We start from the raw sequence: 22,298 nt of genomic DNA on the forward strand, positions 1-22,298 counted from the left end.
CAGCAATGTCCAAATGGCAGGCAACAACTATCCATTTAACAACTACCTAGCAAAAATGACAGTCTGTGTCAACAACAAAACTGCTTTTCAAAGTGTTTAAGCAAACTGTCTGCATTTGTTGGGTTGTAATGCACATTGGACAGTCATACAAGGTTAGTGTTTCCTGAACTAGCGAGCTCAGTAAATCATATGTAAAATGTAGCCGCTGTGTTGCTGGTTCCAAAGTGCAGTTGCTGAAAGCCTGTATTTTACATATGATTGATGATGAGTTTGTAACATTTAAACGGTGAACAGTAAATTCCTTGGTCAGGCCAGAAAGCCTCATCATATCTCGTCTCACTGCTTTTTTCTTTCTTCTAAATCTTCAAAACAAACAGTAAATACAACAGACTAAACACAACCTTCATTTACATTCTGAGCAGCACTGAGTAAACACGTAAGCACTTGCCATTGTTTAGTAAGAAACAACAACAAACTAAGTAGGCTATACACACATATACAATAAGCGAAAAATAAATGAAATAAATAAAAATAAAGCACAAGGGGCTAATTCTCCGCGTATACAGCCATTTCTTCACAACGTTTGCGGGCAATTTTAGTAATATAATATCTCATTATTGAAAGCCGTAAAAATGGGGGCAGTCTTGAAAATCTACATTTATGAATAATATTTAGCCGTCATTATTATAATATTTTTACAGAATCTAATGTCCCTGCAAAAATGTGTGTAGAAACTGCTGTGACTAACGAACAGCTTTACGTTAACACTGCCATGAACTACGACAGCACGCTTATGCAACGTCATTCTTCAAGGTTGCTGTGGCAGCAGCCGCGCCATGTTGAGTGGAAATAGAGGGAACCGTCCCTGTTTCAAACGGAAATTTGGAGACCATTTGAAATAAACGTTCAATTAAAATGAAAATTCCATGAAAAGACCATTTGGGGGGGTTTGATTGTATACACTGGAAATATCATGCCTTTGTAAGTATGCTGTATTCTTGCTTTTAGTGTTCTCTCTTTCTAGTTCAAACTAGCCAGTTATTTTGATGTGTCGGACTAGGCCTAACTTGCCACCAAGCTAACGTTTGGAAGTCCACCATAGTTGAACTTGAGTCATGTAAGAGTTTAGCGACAGAATGTTAGGTGGCTTAAGAAAACAGTTTGTTTAGACTACCTAGCATGTTCCTTTTTCCTTGTTCATCTATCATACCCTTGTTATCCCATACGCAAGCTTGTCGATGCCGTGTTTAATTTACGTCACATTTGAATATACTATATTCGCTAGCCTGACTGAACATTACACAACAGTTGCTAACACGGCTAACGTTAGATAGTTTTCTTAGGTTGTGTTTGAGCAGCCGGATAGCCTGCTAGCTCACTGTTGACTGTCAGTGTCACAAACAGGAGCCTGCTAACCGGTATTGTGTCCAGATAAGAACGGACTAGCTTGACAATTAGTCGGTCAGATAAGATTTTACACATAGCACCTCAGCTATCCAAAGTTAGCTTGCGAAAAAACCAAACAGTCTCACTACATATTCTGCTAGTGTCGCTAACTGTGATACTAGTTAGCTAACTCCCCCGCTAACAGAGTTAATGCTTGGTTAATTTGCCACCAATTTGGCAAACGTAAGTAGCAGCGGCTAGTTATGTCGCTAATCGCATTTTGCAGACTAGCTTTCGCAATTCAGAGAACTGTCAGCTGGGTAGTTACGCTAGACAATTAGGTAGCGGCAAGCTACGGACATTTAGCTGGGCAGCTAACTTGGCTTGCAAGGAAGAGATTAATCATTACGAATATTACTTGCTGGCTAGCAAGATAATGATTGACATTAATTTAGATGACTTGTTTTGTATCTCAATTTGATTAAAATATGAACCGTGGAGTTGACTAAACTCAGTTAAGGATCCTAGGTAGCAAGACAACTAACGTTAACTACATAGCTGAAGGCGGCCGAGTAAACATCTAACCTTAGCTAACACGCAAAAAAGACGACCGTTAGTGCCTTTTAAACGAGCGGTTGCTTCTGTCGACTCATTATACTACGCTTTGTTTACTTTGCACAGTCCTATCGTAAACCAAGTGCAAACGTCTCTGCAGTCGTCAAAGCACTATGGCATCACGTCTCCGATCAGCCTTGCCCTCCCCAAAGAGGCAGACCTGGCTCTCACGCAGAAGTTGACGGAGGCGCTGAAACCTTACGGCGTGTTCGAGGAAGAGCTGGAGTTGCAGCGCAGGTAAAATGCAGGGCTTGCCTTTTTCTACATGCTCAGGGAATCTGAGCACAGAGAATGGCCTGTACAGCACTACATGGACCAACATCGCATCTCCACAAATCCACATTGTTGAAATGTCTTTAAATACAAGGAGGGCAGACCATTGCATCTTTGCAGTTCATTTGGAATGGCCTTAAATGTAAATGTAAAATGTTAATTTAACTATTATACTAATTAAAGTACATTTCATTCATATAGCACCTTTATGACACACAGGGGCATGTCCTGAGAATTGCTGTGGCAATACACTAATACAGTACTCAAAAACATGCCCATTAAAAGTAAGACAAATAAAAATAAGAACAGTAATAAAATAACATAAAAAAAAACCACCAGAAGCAAGGTACACTTGGTAATTGTAATGAATCATGTTCAAATCACAGCATTGGAAATAGTGACCACAACAATGGTAATGACAGTAAAACAAAGTTTTAAGCCTGTCAAGATTCATATCTAAGGGACAGGTTGGTTTTAAGCTTGTGAGTTGGTTGATATGGGATTTTCAGAATTGTGCATCCCTTCTTGGATAAAAATATACCTCATTCATGGATTACTTGTGGGAAATGTCATGTTTGTACTCAAGCCACTCGTGCAGTGGAACATTTGGCTAAAGAAAGCATTTGAGACACATAAAACAAGAACCCAGCTACTGTGCCTGTCAGAGATTATAAAACTCAGGGAATGTGTTTGATTACACATACCAAATGTTCATAATTTCAGCCTGGTACATCTGTCAAAACACATTTTATTTGACCTCATTTCATCAGTGGCAAGATATATCTCTACATATCAAACCATCAGTTATATGGTAAAACATGAGGTTAATCAAAAACAGCCCAGGTGATAATGGAAACCTAAAATTGTAAATTCAATGCTTTTTTTTATTTTTATACAGGATACTGGTCTTAGGCAAATTAAACACATTAGTGAAGGAGTGGATCAGAGATATCAGTGAAACAAAGGTATGCCGTTTCATTTTCTAAACTACAATAAAAGTTGTTACTGGGAAATGGGAAAATAAGGCTTGGTAGAGGATCATTTAAAAGGATTTCAATGTGAAAACTATTGAAATGAGTGAAAATAATGAAAAAGTAAATATTAAATATGCCACTCATTGTATTTTACAATTCATTGAAAGACTTGCTTTGTTAATATTTGTTCTGTTTTTTATATTATTCCATACAGAATTTGCCTATGTCAATAATTGAAAATGTTGGAGGGAAAATATTCACATTTGGCTCCTACAGATTAGGAGTTCATACAAAAGGTAATTCGAACTATGTTGTGATGGTGAATTTAGATATGAAATGCAGCCTGCCTGTAAGGCCTCTTAAAGGAGGCACTTGGCATATATGTTTCCAAATGGGTTGATCAGTCTAAACAACATGTTGATGCAGTTAAAATGAAAGTGCTTGGTCAGTGACACATTGTTGTGTTTCCAAAGCTACACACAGAGAACCCCTGAGCGGAATGAATGGGCCTTGAAATGCTTTCTCTAGCAAAAGTTGTTGAGTGGGTGGTCTAAAGAGAATGTGCTATTGTTGTGCCTCTATATGAAGAAATGTACTTTCAGGAAGCTTTCGTACGTTTATATACACATAAAATGTAATGGTTGTAATGTCTCTTGGTGTGGCACTCTTGAAGGTGCTGACATTGATGCTCTCTGCGTTGCCCCACGCCACGTGGAGAGATCTGATTTCTTCTCTTCATTTTACGAGAAGCTGAAAGAACAGGAGGAAGTCAAAGACTTGAGGGTAGGAAAACCCCTCAGTTGTCAAAGCATTAATTAATTGTGCATGTGTTTTGCACTAGGTTGTCATGTACTGTGAAATGAATCATTTTCACTAAAACCTTGTAATAATTTCTGTAGCATAGGTTGTACATCAGACATATTGTGCGATAGTCAGGAACCACTAAATGAACAACCAGTATAAACAAACCACTGGTATTAATAAACCATTGCTGAACTGTATTTAAGAGTAGTACTTAACACAATAATGTCATGTATAATAATAAGGTCTACAACTATGAATTTCTCCAGGACAAATAACATCTGTTAGTATCACTAGAGAAGTATAATATGATTACAGATTTTGTTTAAATTTATATGAAAAATGTGATTCCCAGTGTGAACTGTGACCGTTTGTGTTTATTTATTTACTTATTTTATTTTATTTTCTAGGCTGTGGAGGAAGCATTTGTTCCAGTGATTAAATTGTCCTTTGATGGCATTGAGGTATTTTTCCAAAATTACGAGGACTAGCCTGTAGATGGCCTTGGCCGCTTGTTGTTTTACTAGATATAATTCCATTTCCACCATTTTACTGTTTCTCCAGCTTTATAAATATTTTTAAAGTCTAGGGAATAGGGAATAGCATAGGGAAAACCCTTAGTAGGAAGCTTTTGATAATATGCTGGCATATCATGCATGTTTTGTGAGTCCAGTCCAAATACTGCCTTAAGCTAAGGACACACATACCCGATGGTCAGTCAGATAGTAGGTTGTTGAATATTGACTGTAGTCACTGCAGTGTGTTCCACGCTTAGTCTAAAGTCACCCATCACAGACAGCTGTCAGTCCTGATTGAACGTGTAGAATTGCCATCAGCCATCGTTGAGAGTCACCCATTTCACCCTTCAGCCAGTCAGGGAGAGGGGGGGTGTCTGGATGAGAGGACGAAGTAAACAACAAGGGGAAACGAGTTCGCAACCCAAGAATCAACTTTTTAATTGCAGTTATGACTGCGATTTGAGGAGATGTTAACGAGGACAAATTGATCAGCTTGTTTGAGGAGAGGCCAGTGTTGTACTGTAGAACAGAGAAACTAACATCTAGCAACGAACTTATGAAATCCAGCATGCCACGTAGCTTACATTGTTTAGCTAACTAAGATATTTATCTCACATTAGTTCGAGACATTATTTGGCTGCACAGTAAACAGGGGCGGACATTGAAATTATTGCTGATGAAAAGTGCATATTTTTGCTGCCTCTGTGAGGGACTATATCTTTTTTGTTGTGTGAGACTTGCCTTTACTCGCTTGTAGTTCTTTCCCTTATGCATGCGCACCTACAGCTAATTGAGTGATTACGGACAAGGCACAACAGCAGTCTGTAAAAAAAAAAAAAAAAAAGTTGCCAGCCATAGTCTGTGTTGTCTGTTCCAGCACATTTTTACCAAAGATTATTGGCAGGCCCTGACTGACTGTACCATCAGAGCATGTTGACTGACCATCTGTTGTGTGTGTCCCTACCTTTAGACTGCAGCTGCAATCTATAAAGGCTTAGACTACAGGGACATCTTCAGTCACAGCTAATAGCTATCTATAGATCATTTTTTCATAAGACAGTAAATATTCAAATATAAATGAGCTTATTCCTTAGTTTTGATGTCCATGGAAACTGAAAATTGGAAATTCAGCCTACACTTTACTACATAACTGGTCTTAACATATTTATTAAAAAGCATAATTTTATACATGGTGTAAAATTGTTTATAGTTGTAAATATTTTTTCTCCTTTGTTTATTAGATTGACATTCTGTTTGCCCGGTTAGCACTGCAAACAATTCCTGAAGATCTGGATTTACGAGATGATGGTTTACTCAAGAATTTGGACATCCGTTGTATAAGAAGTCTTAATGGTAAAAGTGATTAAGAAAACTGCAGGGTTCTTTCATGGTACTATTTTGTGGTTACAGGAGTTAAATTCCATTTATACACTTCATTTGGAAAATTCAGCAATATATATATGATAATAGGTAGTTCGGACTAGAATTCTTAGTTTTTTTATCGTTCAAGAAAAATAATTTGTAATTTGTCATTTTTTCCCAATGAGAACTATTAAGTAAATTATTTTACTGTCTGTTGCCATAACAAAGTGCTGTTCATCTGCATTGAGATTAGTGAACGGTTTTCATTAGGCCCAAATCTCTGATTAAACAGATGTTTTCATTTTGAATTTTGAATATATTTATGCAAATTATGTTTAGCAGTCTTATCCACCCTCATTTTTAGGTTGCAGAGTCACTGATGAAATCTTACACTTGGTACCAAACATTGAGAACTTTAGACTTACCTTGAGGGCCATCAAGCTGTGGGCAAAGCGTAAGTTTGGACATATGCATTATATCGGTCATACTTTTTTTAATATTAGAAGGAACTTGAAATGTCAACAAATGTGAATGCATGTTATTTATTCACACGCTCACATACTGTAGTCTGTATATCTGTATTAACTAATGTCAGAAGAAAGTGTGTAGGCTCAACTGTTCTCAGTTCATTCTCTGTTTGTATCTTAATGCGTTATCTTAATCAGTCAGTTTTATGCTGTTGAATGTAAATTATGTGAAACTCCTCTGAACTCCTTGAGTTGAACAGGGATATTTTATGAGTTATTAATGTCTGTGATTCCTTTAGGTCACAATATCTACTCCAACATTCTTGGCTTTTTGGGTGGTGTCTCTTGGGCAATGCTAGTTGCGAGGACCTGCCAGCTGTACCCCAATGCTGTGGCATCCACACTAGTGCACAAATTCTTCCTGGTTTTCTCAAAGTGGTGAGTGCTGAAACATATCCCTTTATGAAGCACTGTCATCCCAGACCATAGTCAGCATTCCCTAGAAGCCCTCTTGTTGTAGTATTCCAAAGTTAAAAATATTAAACTAAATTATCAGAGATTTTGAAAAAGCATTATTTTATAGTGCTATGCTTAGAAATTGAATACATGTGTAGTATTTTAAGCAAACTGGCATTTCCATTAATTACGCGCTGGCTACCTTGAAAACACTAGCTTCTCTCTCATAGTATTCCTGAGCCCTGCTAGATTGTATTGAAGCTGTTATAACTATTGATAAAATTAAAGTTCTTGTCAAAGGCACTGTAACCTAGGCAGTATATTTCAGTACGGGCTGATTTTGTTAACTTTACTGTTGAAAGGGTACTGTTAACCATAGTAGTTGTAAGCATACCAATGCACGATTTTGTGTGATCATGTAGAGTGTGATTTTTCTTACCTCTTTCAGGGAATGGCCAAACCCAGTCCTTCTGAAGCAGCCTGAGGACTGTAATCTCAATCTCCCTGTGTGGGACCCCAGGGTAATGTCTCACTCTACCACATTATCCCTATGGAAATTCTCCATGATCAGACTCTGGAGGATGCAAGCTATTTTCTGTACAGTTATGATTTTTATGCTTTTTCCCCTTTATGGAGTCCTGTTTTTGGAATCGGAAAATTGGTATTGGTGCCATCTTGCTGCGACAATCTCTGTGCTCATGCAGGAGCACAGAAACAAGACAAATGCAATTCTCGAATATACTCACATGTTCTTCCATAAGAAGAAGTGATGCAGCACACCACAGTGGGTACTCATTGGAAGATGGGCATTACCCCACTGACATTTTGTAGGCCCCCAACCAATTTCTTGAAAGTGGTGAGATGAGATAACCCTGACCAACCAACTTGCCTCTATCCCTGGCAAAATGAAGCCAGTTTATTCTGCCACTTTGGGTTCTTGGTTATTGTCAGCAGATGACACAGCCAATTTTTAACCTGGGTCATAGGGCCTAGCCTGCACTCAAAACAACTGCCTTACTGACTGAGTCAATGGGGAGCCCTGCATAGTTTCACTATGTTAATATGGGTCTTTTTTTTAACCACTGTATTGGTAACGATATACGTTTATGCAGAGTCCTGCTGTCAAGAATATAAATGCATGTTTGTAATATTATATTGTAATATGTTTAAAACTGTGTTCACAGGTCACTCCCAGTGACAGGTACCACCTGATGCCAATTATCACCCCAGCTTACCCCCAGCAGAACTCTACCTACAACGTTTCAGTGTCCACCCGGGCGGTCATGATTGATGAGTTCAAACAGGGTTAGTCAAAAATATACACAGAAAAAGTGTGTGTCCTTCCTTCATGGCTTGCTAGTACCGCTGTGATAAAAATAGTATTGAATAATTAGCAACTAATTGGTAAAGTCTTCTAGTTAGTTGTGGGGCTAGTTGAGTTTAATTTGGCCTTTATATACATATATTCATATAGTGTTGAGGAATTATTGGCTGCATTAATAAAACAACAAGGGAAGGAACACTCGTGTGTAATTTAAATTAGTGTGCATGTTAACGTAATATTGATAAGGAAACTTTTTCCAGCACATGTGATTTCAGTGCAGCTATGTAATGCTTACTGCCTATTCAGCTGTATGTTTTTTCACAGGTCTTGCCATCACAGACGAAATTTTGCAGAGTAAAGCAGAGTGGTCCAAACTATTTGAAGCACCAAACTTCTTTCAGAAATACAAGTATGTATTAAACTGTTCATCTTGTTGGACACACATGGTGAGACATATCCCTTTAAATAAAGATTTATTTTTCAAACAAATTAAGCATTTTCTTAGTATACGTGACATGACTTGTATGATTTGTGATCAAGCCAGTGTTGATTTTGAAATAAAGACATATTCAGAGAAGACTCCAAACATTTTATTGACTTACACAATCCCTTTATCACTCTTATTGAGGGTGTTTCTAATCAGAAACTTTGTTTATAAAATAAACAAATTCCTAAAAAATCTGTGGTAAAGAAATTCCATTTTTTACAAATAGCTTTCTATTTGGAGCAGCACAGGCCACAATCAATATTAAAGGGTCCTAGTGCCTATATGTTTTACCAAAGGTAGGTTGGGTAGTTGTTTTGTTAAACATTTGTTTTATTTTCTTGTGACTTCTTAAACTGTATCAATTCCAAATAAAATGCTTTAGTACTCAATTTGCACTATGTATTTCTTGTTAGTCTGTCAGTATTTTTCCCTGTTTTTAGTCCTTCAACATCAGTGCAGACCATGACTGAAAAGTACCATTATGGGTTTAACTGAAACGAGGCTACTTGTTAATTTTGTTGTTCAGTGATTCCTAGGTATTAGAGAGAATGTCTTGACTTGACATCATTCCTGTTTTAAAACACACATTCACAGCAGAAGTTAAAAATGTATTATGATATGCATGTCTTTGTAGTTCCTCATTATTATTATTAACCATATGGAAGATAGTTAGCAGTGGTCTGTTTCCTGGTAGGAGTCAGTTTTTTTAAATTGGGCATTTTTCATAACCAGTACATCATTAGTTTTACAGGGTTTACAAGTTAACCTGAAAGCTGTGCTTTAGACATTCATATATCAAATACCCAGCCAGTGTCCTCATTATAATTGAGTCCAAACCTCAGTAAGGCTTGGAGCAAACAAAAATTTGTTATGGTGAATGGTACCATTTGCATTTGCCTGCAGTCCTGAGTTAGTTTTAACTCATACTTGGACGTCCCAGAGTTTTTAAAATGCACTACAACTCCTGACATGTATTGCTGTGAATATGTAACATATCACTTAAGCGTACTGTGTAGTTTCCATGAGAAATCCGCTTTTAGCTGGCTCCCACTCATGTCTTTTCACTTGTGTGCTAGGCTTCTGTTCTCAGAACCTGATATACAGGCTCTTTAGTCAACCTTATTAATCCGTTTTAAATTTGAATTGTAGGCCCTTGTTCACTGACACCAAAGGGATAAACCCATCTCACTCAGGTTCTCTTTCAAACCTTGAACTAGTCCTTTTCTAGTTGCGAGTTGCTCTTCTTGACTTTTTCTGAAGTTGTGGTTTTCTACATGTTGTATAGGCACAGCATTGTATGATGTAGTGCAACCTGTTGATTTATACAGAGGTCCTAATACTGAAGCTCATTTGTATTACAGTGGAGTCAAGTTTTATGGCGCATAACTATTTGTGATTGGTTTTTGCTATACATCCAAACCTAGACAATATGTCAGATTTAATTTCAGAATCGAATCAAATGCAGATACATCACTTTAACATCTGTATAGGAAATATGGCAGTGCATGGCACTATCCAGTCAAATTGCGGTTTTGATATCGCATTAGTACATCAGGATTTAAGTTGATTGTGCAGGTTGACGGGGTTCCTTGGAAGTTGTATAATTTCAGTTTTTTTTTTGTTTGTTTTTTGGCAGGGTTGGGGGGGGGGTAGGAGTATGGGATTAATACTGGATACTAGAAACTATTTAATGAATTGAATAGTGCAAAAAATACAAAGATTGGAAATATATTGCAAGCTCTGATAAAAATTACCGTAATTTAGGAAAATGTAGAGTAACTAGGGCAATGGTCATGCAAAACCCTGCGGAGTCATGTAAGGCCTATTTCTCTCTAGTGGAAGAGAGGCTTTTTTAAATTAAAAATTTTTTTTTGAGGAATGCAGTTCCATGCACCTTTCATTGTCAAGAACGATATCTTTAGTATTCTGGCAGTCAGCTACCAGGGGTTACATGGATTGAGTGATTCAAGATCGGATTGTTTCTGCCAGTCTTCTTTGAAATTTGAAGGCTTCTCGCATACGGCTGTTTGAGAGAAGGTTCTTCCTCAGTGGAAACGTTTCAGTTAAATTATTGACTACTGAGGATGTCTGTGAGAAGGTATTCTGTTCGTGACATTTGTGTGCTTTGCCCTACTTTTAATGCCCCAATGTCCCATATACACTTATATAGTATGTAATGTAATTCTCACACACACAAATGATATAAAGTAAAAATATTCATATTGTGTGGACTCCGCAATGTGCAGTGGCAGGGAATTAGCCTACTTATAGTGTCTGGCCCTGGTATTATTAAGTTATTTTTCTTGATTTTTTTTTGTCAAGGGAGCAGTGGTATTCAAACGGCACAAATTGAAACGCAGGTGATATCACCTGTCCCAAAACTGCTGTCACCTCTTTCAGGCTTTTGCCTGAAGGAAGTTACAGTTGATAAACATTTTGGCTGAACTGTAAAATGAGTATTGGGTGGACATTAAGATTTTATACTTAAGCTTCATTGATCTTAATCATGCTTTAATGTATGTAAGCTTTTAAATGATCAAATATTTTCCCTCATACCAGTTTTCTGGTACCCAAATATGCTGCATTGGAAGTAGAAAGGGATAAACCTAAGGTCCATACATTTGTGCTACAGTTAATAGGTTGGATGTTATCAGTAATAAAACATGAAAGTTTCTTTTTTTATTAGGATGCTACAGCCATGTTTAATGTACTGTGCTAAATAATATTTATATGGTTTGTGAATTAATGTACTTAATGCTTTGAATAAATAAATCATGTATTCTCGTCTCAGACCTTTTCATTTTACACCAAGGCCTGAAACTTGAACTGTACCTTCCTTTATCTGTCATTTGTAATTCTACTGTTAATTTATTTGTGTTATGGAAGATAATGTATACCTTTTTAGTTATTGTAGTATGTTGCACCATAACCTCTAGTTAAGTTTTTAAATATAAATAGGTTTAGGTCATCAGAAAGCATATTTACTTGTGCATATGACAGACTTGTCATATCCCTCTCAGTTGAATATCAGGGGATTTTGAATTTAGTCTGAGGCCTTTGTTTAGATTATATTGAATTTGATGTATTGATTTTGTAGTTATGCACCATTGATTTACACTTTGTTTTTAAATACATTGGGACATGCTATTTTTTTGGGGGGGGGGGGGATTTAGACAATTATCCATATTCTTAAAGCAGGGACAGATGAGCTAACAGGTGAGGAATATGTTAAACATAAGAGCAGTTTTATTCAGTTTCTGATCTGGTACCCTCCTATGAGTTAACTGTGGTTGGTGTCTTCCAAGTTTTTTGTGTTTTTTTTTTTTTTTTGTCTCTGGATTTATCAGGGACCTCCAGTCAACAGGTCAGTGAAAACTTGTTCAAGTACAAGTACTGTTTTCAGCATGTAGGTCAATTCCCTCCTCTCAGAATTACTTAAATACAGGCAGCTAACTGAAGATTTATTAAATTACCTTTTTCTTTTTGCAATTCTTTTGACCACTAGCATTAAGCTTTATGGTAAAGGTCATGTTCTATGGCAAAATTGTTATTGATTGTCAGTGTAGACTTGCGTATAGTAAAGCTTTGTCATAAGTAGACCTCTTTGGTTTTAATGACTTGAAAAGACACTCATAACTGGGGAAAAGAACATATCCCTGAATTTTAGGACAGGAATTCTGCCTTGTCTAATTGGTACAATTAAAGTAAGCATTTTCTTTGGTCAGTTTTAAGTATGTTTGTTAAGAATTTATTTATTTTGAATTTCTTTTTTTTTTTTTTTTTTTATTGCAAAGGCCAGTGCAAACCTGCACAGCATGCTTGTACTTCCCTCACGGTATTTGACACTTTCAGTTGTGTGCAATTTGTTATCTACCATTTTCCAGTCTTAAAGTGGCCCATCTGTAAATGGCTTCAATGTGTTCCCTAATGTGTCCAATCATTTTATATGTATTTGGTTAACAATAGTAGAGAGATGGCAGTCCTGCTTTTGAATTTGTAGCCTGGCCTCAGATAGAAGACTGAACCTTGACATTGTGTTCCTCATTCTTCCTGTTGTTTTCAGACCTCGTAATTGTGCTACTATTCATGAGTCTGAAGGTGAACAGCTGCACTTGCTTTTGTTTGGGAGATTCTGTTTTAAGCATATAATGGCATTGTTCTGTTTTTTTATATTCCAAGGCATTATATTGTGTTGCTAGCGAGTGCACCAACAGAAAAGCAGCACCTGGAGTGGTGAGTACGACTCTGAAAAACAATGTGGCAAATCTTAATGATTTTTCTTTTTGTTGATTTGCACATATTTCAAGCCCAGTAAACCATTTCAGAAACAAACCGGCACAAAGGATTAATTGAATGATGTTTTTGTGACCCTTGTTTGCTTTATTGAAGACATCATGGATTTTGTTACCTTAGTGTCAACTCGGTGTTTGCCCTTTTTTAGTTCTCGTTTTTTGACAGCAGTTTTTCCTCACATTACTGTTTTCAGCTAATGCAAGCCTGCAGACTGACCTTAAACTGTGACAAAACCCTAATGTGTCATTTTGGTTGAAGGATTGGTCTGGTGGAGTCTAAAATTCGCATCCTGGTTGGGAACTTGGAGAAGAATGAATTCATCACTCTTGCTCACGTGAATCCACAATCCTTTCCCGGTCCTAAAGAAGACAGTGAGAAGTGAGTTTCACAATCTTTTTTTTTTTCCCCCTGCGTCCCCTGAGTCAGCTTTCTGGTGAGGTTTTTAAAAATGTGCATGTTGCATTTACTGTATCACAGTGTTTTGTTTTTGTGTTTTTGATCAGAGAGGAATTCAGCACAATGTGGGTCATAGGGATCGTATTCAAGAAAATGGAGGGATCTGAAAACCTCAATGTTGATCTTACATATGACATTCAGTCATTCACTGACACTGGTAAGCCTGTGTTTAGTCACATTTATTGATATCTGCATGTGAGGTATTTGAACTTTGATTTCGATGATCACATGAAGTGATTGAGAAATTATGGCTTTTTTTAGTCAAAAACAATTAACTTAAACATTAAACATTAATTTTATGTTTATTAGCAGAGTATACCTCCAACAACATTTTACTCCCTCCCAGAGAACAGCTGTTAAATCCATATCAGTGTTTAATAAAAAGGTCAGTCTAATAATTGAGTGAACTGAGCTCAAACAGCAACTGGCGTTGAATAGTAGGCTGGACCTTGCACATTCATCACAAAAAATTTGCTCAGTGTTATTGAGGCATTATGATTTTTGCGAACACAGCAAAAGAGTTGTATCATTTCCAATAAATTATTACTGAAGTCCATTACAGGAAATGAAAATATTTTGAATTTGTGTGTTTTCAGCTGTGTGACAGCATGTACGTTGTGCTGCCTTTTACACATGAAATTTAGTACTGTACTGTTATTATTAACTTTGACTTACCAGTATGATTATTTGTCATACACACTAGACATTGCCATAAAATATATCCATAATGAATCTGTGAATGAATGATCCACAAGGCAAGGGTGTGCTTTGTTTTCAATAACACCAGTTTACAGGCAAGCAATAAGCAGTAAGATGTTCGAGACAGACATGAAGATCACAGCCATGCATGTTAAGAGGAAACAGCTTCACCAGCTGCTGCCAAACCTGGTCATACAGAAACGAAGGAAAGTAAGTTGTACTTAAAAAATCATTTTAATGTATATCATGTTTGTAAAGTTAATTTTCTATTAACCTCAACCTTTCCGTTATTTTGGGTTTTAGTTTACGGTTATAATTGCATACGTTAAAAGCATGTATTTAAGTGCTTGTGAATTTCAAATGCTCTACTGAAAACAGTCTCAAGTTTGGAAATAAAACTGTGTATGAGTTATGAATGTGTGAATGTATGAACTATGATTACATGAGGTCCAAACTCTGCCTGTTTTCATCAGCACTCAACAGAGAGCGTGCGCCTAGTGAATGAGAGCAGTCTGGACCTTTCCCTGGACAGCGACAACAGCATGTCCATACCTTCACCAACTGCTGCCCTCAAGAGCTGCCCGTTCAACCCCAACACCAATCCCCTGCGGTAAGTCCCAGCATTCACTTCAGCCATCAGCCACCCGAGTTCAGGAACCCTACCAGTTTAGCATTAACAGCCTGCTTCCATGGCTTTATGGTAATTACCATCCAGGAAACAAAAGCTTTGAATTGTAAATTTGCTGCACCCTCCTTTCCTTATTTTATTTTTTTTTGTATATGATAAACAATAAAGAATATTCAATGTGACCTTGATCAGATATCACCAGAAACATTCTTTTTAGCAACTATTCCCATGCCACTATTCACAGTCCATTTGTAATGTCTAATAGCAGTTTTCAGATCATTATTTCATATCTCGTTTTTTCTCCCCCTTGAAGGAACAGCCCTGTACCTTCGTTGACCAGCCCTTCAGATACCCAGCCCAAGACTGATGCAGTAGGAAGCGCCATCCCCTCAGGAGGTCTGTGTGATTACCTGTTCTTCTTTGCATATTCCATAACTGCTAGGCATCTGTGATAACTCAACACCGTTTTATCACAGGGGTATCAAATGGCCAGAAGTCCGCCTCTGCCTCCGCTGCCGGTCCTGCTGCCTCCAAACCGGCACTGACCCGTTTGGTGTCCTCCGCACGGACAACAAATCGCACCCCTCCCCCCACGGGAACTCCTACAGCCAGGCCAGCAGCGAAGAGGACTGGCTCCCCTTTGGCGGAGGAGAAGGCCAAGAGGCAGAGAGTGGAGGAGGTTGGCTGGATTTGAATTCTTGCCACATCTATCTGTCATTAATGCTTCCCTCAACTTTAAATCCCTTAATATTTTAACTGTCATGAATGGAGACCTACACAAAATTCAGTATTTTAACATGTTATGCAAAAGACTCAGGGCAGAAATAGTAAACTACAGTTTTCTGTTGTTAAACATAACCATTCATTTAAGTAATAGGCCCATGAGGCACAAAACCATAAGCTCTGGTATCCCTATAGTTTTTTATGCAGTGTAACATTTTTTAAATTAGGTAGGACATGGATGTTGGCTACTAATAAATCTTTATTCTTAAATGCAGCTAGCAAGCTATTTAGTAGTAGGTTGCATTTTAAATATTAAGTGTGATTCATAACGGCTACTTATTTTCATTAATTTGTACATCCCAAATTCAGTTGGAAGATATAGCTAACCAATATTCAGCCAATTGTATTGTCTATGTTTGCCACTCAGGATCCAGAGACAGAAACAGGTGTTTGTCGAGACGGCACTGCAGCTGAACTTGAGGCCAAGTCATCTGTGGAGATGATGGTAACTTTTCTCCTCTCAGACCAGAATATTACACGCCAGTTTTGAATAGTGTTTTAAATCTTTTAAGTAGTTCACAGAGGGAACCTCTCGATTGCTTACTGCTGTAGGTTCATAACTGTAATGGTAAGACTTTTCCTGATCTTTTAAAGCCTAATTGTTATGTACATAATTCCATTTTAATATTTTGTTTCGGCAGAGTGCTGAAGAAATGGCTGAATCACAAGGTGAGGTGAAAATGGAGACTGAAATGAAGGTAAGGACAAAGAAAAAATGCTCATTTCATAATGTCTATAGAATCTTGTTAAGGTAGCATTTACTTTAAAAAACTGTAGTGAGCATCAAAAGAAATGTTAATTTGTTTACAAAAATAAATGATATGGATTTTGGTTATTGATTGAATGTTAATGGAACATGTCTGTTAATGGAAGAGCTTGATTAATTAATCGTCAATTGATTAATTAATCATTGGTGACCGTGATTCGCTTAAGCAACTTTGCCTGTTGCATAGGCATTAATCAGAGAGGTGTTCGCACGCAGGTGATGAGCCACATTAACACATTAACAAGTGAATGTCAAAGCCATTGAGCAAAACTGAGGAGGAGAAACAAAACCAACATGGCCAGCTGAACAGCAGAATAACGCTTTCATGCCACAGGATGGCAAACTGGCCTAAGTAAGTTTAGGTGCTCGCTGTCTGGGGGTGTTCGCAGGCAGCTATTTCTATCCTGACAAGACCGTATCGTCAAAAATAGTCCGTCAGCAATGGGCCCTGATCTAAGAAATCGTGAGTCACAACACCTTGCCCAGATGAAGCATTGTCATGCGTCATCCTCCTTATCATGATTGGGTTTGCACTGCCGGTTCCACTGCATCAGAAATACCAGGGTGCAACAACAACGTCCTCATCCTCAGTGTAGGTTCATGCAGTTGGGTTGCGTTCAGTCGTTACAAGTGGTGGTTTTTAGTGGCTAGAGTCTTCTAGACAGACTGTCACTGTTTGCTCCCCCCATCTATTGGACACCGCACTCTTGTTTGTGTTTTTGCGAAAGGCACTCATCTCTGTCCAGTTGTTGTACACAGAAACTTCATCACCAAAGTACGCTTTCCTCCGTTAGAAGTGTGTTCAGCTGAGATGTTGTTGATACGTATTTATTCTTTTACATCAACTAACACTAGTGAACACAAAGGCCCCCACTGCAGCTGGTGCCTCACAGTTGTGCTACTGATAGGTTGTTGTGAGCTGCCCTTCATGGTGCGCGACAACTGGCAGCACAAAAACAATCAACGTGATGTGTGCTGAGGTGTTGTCTCATGGTCTCCCAGATTATGGCCCATTATTGACTGTCTGACTGTTTGGGTGTGATGTCAACAGTAAAAATGTCTGGCTATGACCTCTCAGTAGTAGATCGCAGTAGTAGCAAAAAAAATGTTGCCTCAATCCAGCATCCAGCATACCAATGACATGAAGGTGTTGCTGTCCTTATGAGCCTTATTAGTTTGTCTCGTTTTTTTACTTCTATAAGGATTGGGATTCAGTAAAATCAGCACATCACGTGTGCTCAGTCACGTCTGGTTAAGGGTTACGCAACAGTCACTTGATCATATTACCGTCAGTTATGAATGGTCAATTAATCAAATTGATGGTGAAAGCATTTAAGCAGTGTACAGAATCCTACATTATCCTCCCTCATCAGCACAGGTATTCTTTTCTAAGGATTTACTACCTTAGCAACAAAAAATATTGATGTTGAAACAATATTTAGTCAGGGACCTAAGCAATTACTGTACTATCATGTACTATCATACACATGAACTGCTCTTTAATTTTTTTTTTTTTTTTTTGCTGTGTAGGATTCAGAGGAGAGGTCCACACCTTCAATTCCAGTTCCAGAGGTAGGACAGTCCAGCCTGGAAGCTTACTACTTTATATATATATATATATATATATATATATATATATATATATATATAAACAAGATAAATTCTTGTAGTCCTGTACCAGAATCCTAAGAAGATACTGATGATTAAAAACTGAAACTGGATCATTTTTATGTTAATGATGTTAAAAAAAAAAATGACAGTGACCATTTTTTGAAATTATCTTGGGGATATTCATAAAATTGGTTTCATCTAAACAGTAACATCATCAGACCATGAGTCAAAATAGACTATATAAAGCAGCATGCCACTGCATTTTACATTTGGCTTCTTTCATTGATGAGTTCATGTGAATAATTACTAAAGTTAGTAAAGTATCGTTGATCATTCATGTTATAAATAATATCATTACAGATGGTTGATGATGGTTGCAGTATCCAGCTAGTTCGTAATGCAAGTGCTGACAGTCACAGAACATCTAGTTGCTTTGAAGATTCATTATGAATTTCATCTTAAAAACATGGCAGAACAATGGCCGCCTCTGGTGTTGCAAGTACAGCTAATACAAATATAACTGGATTTTCAGTAGGTCCAAGCAACTTTTGTTGAACAGCTGACCACAACGTGGAGATGAATAAAATGAAATGAAATTTCATGAGGAAATAATTGTCACAGTGTCGCACATCAGTGCTCTTGATGTTAGCATGCTGCTCAGTTTTTGAGTGTGGTAACATGCATTTTTTAACTTTATTTTTGATATTTAGGATTTGATAAATATGTTTTTGATTCTTGCAGAAAACGCTCAACACAGACCTCTCCGATGTGCCCCTTCTCCCAGCCAATCCCATTCCAGTTGTGAAGAACTCCATCAAATTAAGGCTTAGCCGGTAGGAACACAGAGAATCTCACAAAGCCTAGACTGTGTCAGGTCAGAAGAGGGCGGCTTTGAAAGCTGCAGAAGCAGCAAAGGGTGAAGCTGCAAAGGAGAAAATCGGAATTCCAGCTTTGTCCACTAGGTGGAGACTCAGCCCTTCTGTGACGACTTCAGTGGCATTATCCCCCAGACTGGTAGGGTTTCAGGAAATAATGATACATAAATATGATGTCATACTTTCACACTGTCAGATGTGACTGCTATAGATATATGTGTTTGTGGATTTTTATTTCTGGAAAATGTACATTTTGTTTATATGGAAAATGAAGACAAAAAAAGTCCAGAGCAGATGCTAATGGTGGTTATGTTTTGTGGTAGTGTGCTTTATTTTGATGCAGAGTTACAAGTTGATGTGGGTTTATGCTATCAACACTCAAGATTAAATTCAGTGCTGTCCTACAGCTGTTAGTGAAGACCACTAATCGTCTAAAAATGTCCAGATTTAAGTTTGATGATAATAATTACAATATGGTAGGCGCTGTCAGCTACTCTGTGCCTTTGGGATATGTATGTGGTAGATCATCAAGGTAATGGAATAGTGTCACTAATTGAATTAGCTCAGGTTTGAGTACATAACTTGACCAAAAACATGTCTCCAGATCTTTTTTTTTTAGTTAACGTAGCATCTTTTGATTTTTACCATAGTCAAATATATATATGAAGAGAGAGAAAGAGAGAGAGGTACATACATTTGGCTATGGTGGAAAGTTATCCAATGAAGTACTGGTCCAGAGTATTCACAGTAGCTGAAGACTGACATAAGAACAGTGAGTCAAAGTAGAAGTTTTCTGTATAGTACCATTTGGAATAATTTGCTTTGTACCTTGTGAGTTGTACAAAATAAATAAATGGATTTTCTTTGAACATTATATTTCAGTCATTGCCTGGATTTCAGTGCAGTAAAATATCTGGTAACACTTCATATCTAGGTCCCATTAATTATCCATTAATTACTGTATTTTAAAAACATCAACATTTATTGTAGTTTTTGTCCTTAAGCAGACACCTCTCCCCTTGCAAGTAACTTTACAATAGGCACCGTTTAACAGGTCAACTAACACTTTATAGTGTCAGGTCATTTTTAAGGGTCAGTAGTGTTTACTGTAGGACACTACTGCAAGACAATATGGGGTAATGCAAAACAGTTTAAGAACACAAATAATTGTTCATTTGTAATGCTTAATTAAAGGGATCTTAAAATGTTATTAAATACCCTTTTCAATAAAACATTACATAACATTGTTGTACAAAATAAATGATTAAATATCTGTTGGTACTTTATGTTTTTGATGATTTGGTCTTCAAATTAAATGCTCAAATCATGAATTATAGAAGCTAAAATGATATGGGTGGTTATTTTTCTTCACAGTTGAAAGGACTGTTTTAATCTGTTAGTGGATGTTAGTGAAATGCACAAAAAAGCTTTTTTCCTGTTTGCACTGTGAGTGGAAAAGATTGACTACACCACAGAACTAATTAAAACTACTGTAAGGAGGTGCATTAATCAGTTTGTACAGACTACTTCTTTAAATGATGTGCATCCCATTGCTCTTTTATTCAGTTTTGAAACACATTGGTGTTTTTTGTCTTACAAATAAGCTTTTTAAAATGTACTTTTCCACAAATAAATGTCTTGAGATGCTCTGCGGCGTATTTTTTAATTAGGTGATGCTGTTTATAATGTCTGGTTTTCTTAATGTTATTAAAAAACAAGAAACAGCAAATGCAATGTTGTGATAAAGTTCAAACTTATGCCATTTGTGTAAACAACTGAAAGATGCACAAATATGTGTTTGATTTATAATTGGCTAATAATTTTTTATTGTATTTGGATCAGGAGTCTGCTCGAAGTGGTATTTTAATAAAGTCCTTGAAACTATGTATACACAGTATACACAGATTCTTACTCACTGTAATTCAGTACTCTGAGGAAGCACAATGATTGGTCACAACGTGATTTACCATAAATGGTTATCTTTTGAAAATTCTTCTGTGTGCAATCCCAGCAAAATAGTTAGTGATAACACTAGAGGGCAGCCTCCCCTCAGTCATTTAACCATTCTCTACGTTCAGAGTTTCAGGGTTACCAAAAGAAAATTATTTTATGTGCAGTGCCAGTCTAATCGTACTTTTAATACACAACCTACAGTCTTGCCTTTATTATAAGCGAGTTCTCAACAAATTACAAAAGGAAGCAGTTAGCATGCTGTCTAAGAGGAGTATTACATGGGCCTGTGTGGTGTCTGGAATACATTGTTTATGTGGCCGATATTGGTTCATGCCCTTTGAAACACAAAGGTCTGCTTCGTACACAGTCCACACCTAAATGATAAACTGGGAACATAAAACGAGGGACTTTTCATAAACCCTTGCTCGTATTTAAAAAGAAAATGTGTTTTGTTGCTTAGGAACAGTTTGCCTGCCATCTCTGCAGGGGGTCTCCTTGTGAATATCATTATGTCCCCTCTTTCAGGGAAGACACAATACATTTTTCTTTTCTGCCAATATTTATCACCAGTTGTGCTCGCTCACAAAGTCTATGGGAAAAATGTCTTTGATCAAAAAGAATTGCCAGTGGCTTCTTGTTTTTTTGAGATTTGTCGACAATCTTTTTAAGTATATTAACCAAAACAAAAGCATGTTTTTGATTAAATCAATATGATTTTCTCTTACATTGCAACACCACCTTTTTAAAAATCACCTTCTGTATTGAGCAAATTTACAAGGTATTGTCCTTTTTATGACACAGTGAGTTTTGGGAGTTTAAAATCGTAATTGCACTGCAAAATATTTTTGCTTAATTTTGAAATTGCAGTCCACAATGTAATATGGTGTAATGTGAAATCGGATGAATCGGACAGTTGTGCACACCACTGTTCTGACATGGCATCTGCATGGCTCCTGTCCTACACATGGGTGCCACTGCAGTGAAAAAATATGTTCTGAATCAAATTTGATACATTTAACTCAAGGCTGAAATTCCTAGATCAAATAAACGCCACAAAAAGAATTGTCTATTTAAAGTTTCCACGTTTCGCGAAGCCGCAGCCACCGTTCGCACTCAACAGAACAGGCGAACCATTTCTCCTCTGAAGTTCATGCCGCTCGGAACTGTGAGACAAAATCATTAATATGCTCCTGATAAATATATGGAAATAATTCAGAGAGGCTGGGGGAAGGAAGGAGCGAGGCGCCGGTTGGTACGATCGCTCACGCTGCGATGCCAACATCGGAAGCGCACGGCGAGTTTTTTCCCAGCCACAGAAGGAGAGAGCCGAGAGGATGCTGCGAGGAGCGGAATGGCACCCGCCGAGCCTGCGCTTCACAACTGATCATCTGTGGGATCATTTTGACAGGGGAGAGAAGGAGTATCAGCCACACGTACAGCAGGGATGCTGGAGGCTGGGACGGAAATTCATAAAGACGGGGGAAAGTCTCCAAGAAAAGGGGGGATCGGGGCGCCGCGTGCTACTGCCTCGGCTGTTGCGTTGAATGATTTGATATATCGATCGATTTGAT

The 22,298-nt window shown here is 37.6% G+C and overlaps 1 protein-coding gene across 1 annotated transcript; it reads left to right on the forward strand.

Annotated features, from left to right (window-relative positions):
• Positions 1-830: 830 nt before the first annotated feature.
• On the forward strand, positions 831-19,905 carry LOC118786650 (poly(A) polymerase type 3-like). The gene is made up of 23 exons (XM_036541856.1): positions 831-981; positions 2,068-2,238; positions 3,173-3,239; positions 3,463-3,544; positions 3,922-4,031; positions 4,460-4,513; positions 5,809-5,920; positions 6,294-6,383; positions 6,696-6,834; positions 7,301-7,373; positions 8,037-8,157; positions 8,501-8,585; positions 12,843-12,896; positions 13,215-13,334; positions 13,460-13,569; positions 14,200-14,321; positions 14,585-14,721; positions 15,053-15,135; positions 15,216-15,418; positions 15,890-15,967; positions 16,164-16,220; positions 17,819-17,860; positions 18,641-19,905. Exons 1-23 carry the CDS (start codon positions 974-976, stop codon positions 18,734-18,736), a joined length of 2,214 nt encoding a protein of 737 aa, XP_036397749.1. The 5' UTR covers positions 831-973; the 3' UTR covers positions 18,737-19,905.
• The last annotated feature ends 2,393 nt before the right edge of the window (positions 19,906-22,298 follow it).

This window comes from Megalops cyprinoides, chromosome 12 (assembly GCF_013368585.1).
Source record: "Megalops cyprinoides isolate fMegCyp1 chromosome 12, fMegCyp1.pri, whole genome shotgun sequence".
Lineage (NCBI taxonomy): Eukaryota > Metazoa > Chordata > Actinopteri > Elopiformes > Megalopidae > Megalops > Megalops cyprinoides.

Bases quoted from the DNA above. Each gene is read 5' to 3' on its own strand.
- LOC118786650 (XM_036541856.1), top strand. The intron at 4,514-5,808 runs GTATTTTTCCAA...TTTGTTTATTAG, and splicing joins TGTCCTTTGATGGCATTGAG to ATTGACATTCTGTTTGCCCG. The intron at 15,419-15,889 runs GTTGGCTGGATT...TTTGCCACTCAG, and splicing joins AGAGGCAGAGAGTGGAGGAG to GATCCAGAGACAGAAACAGG.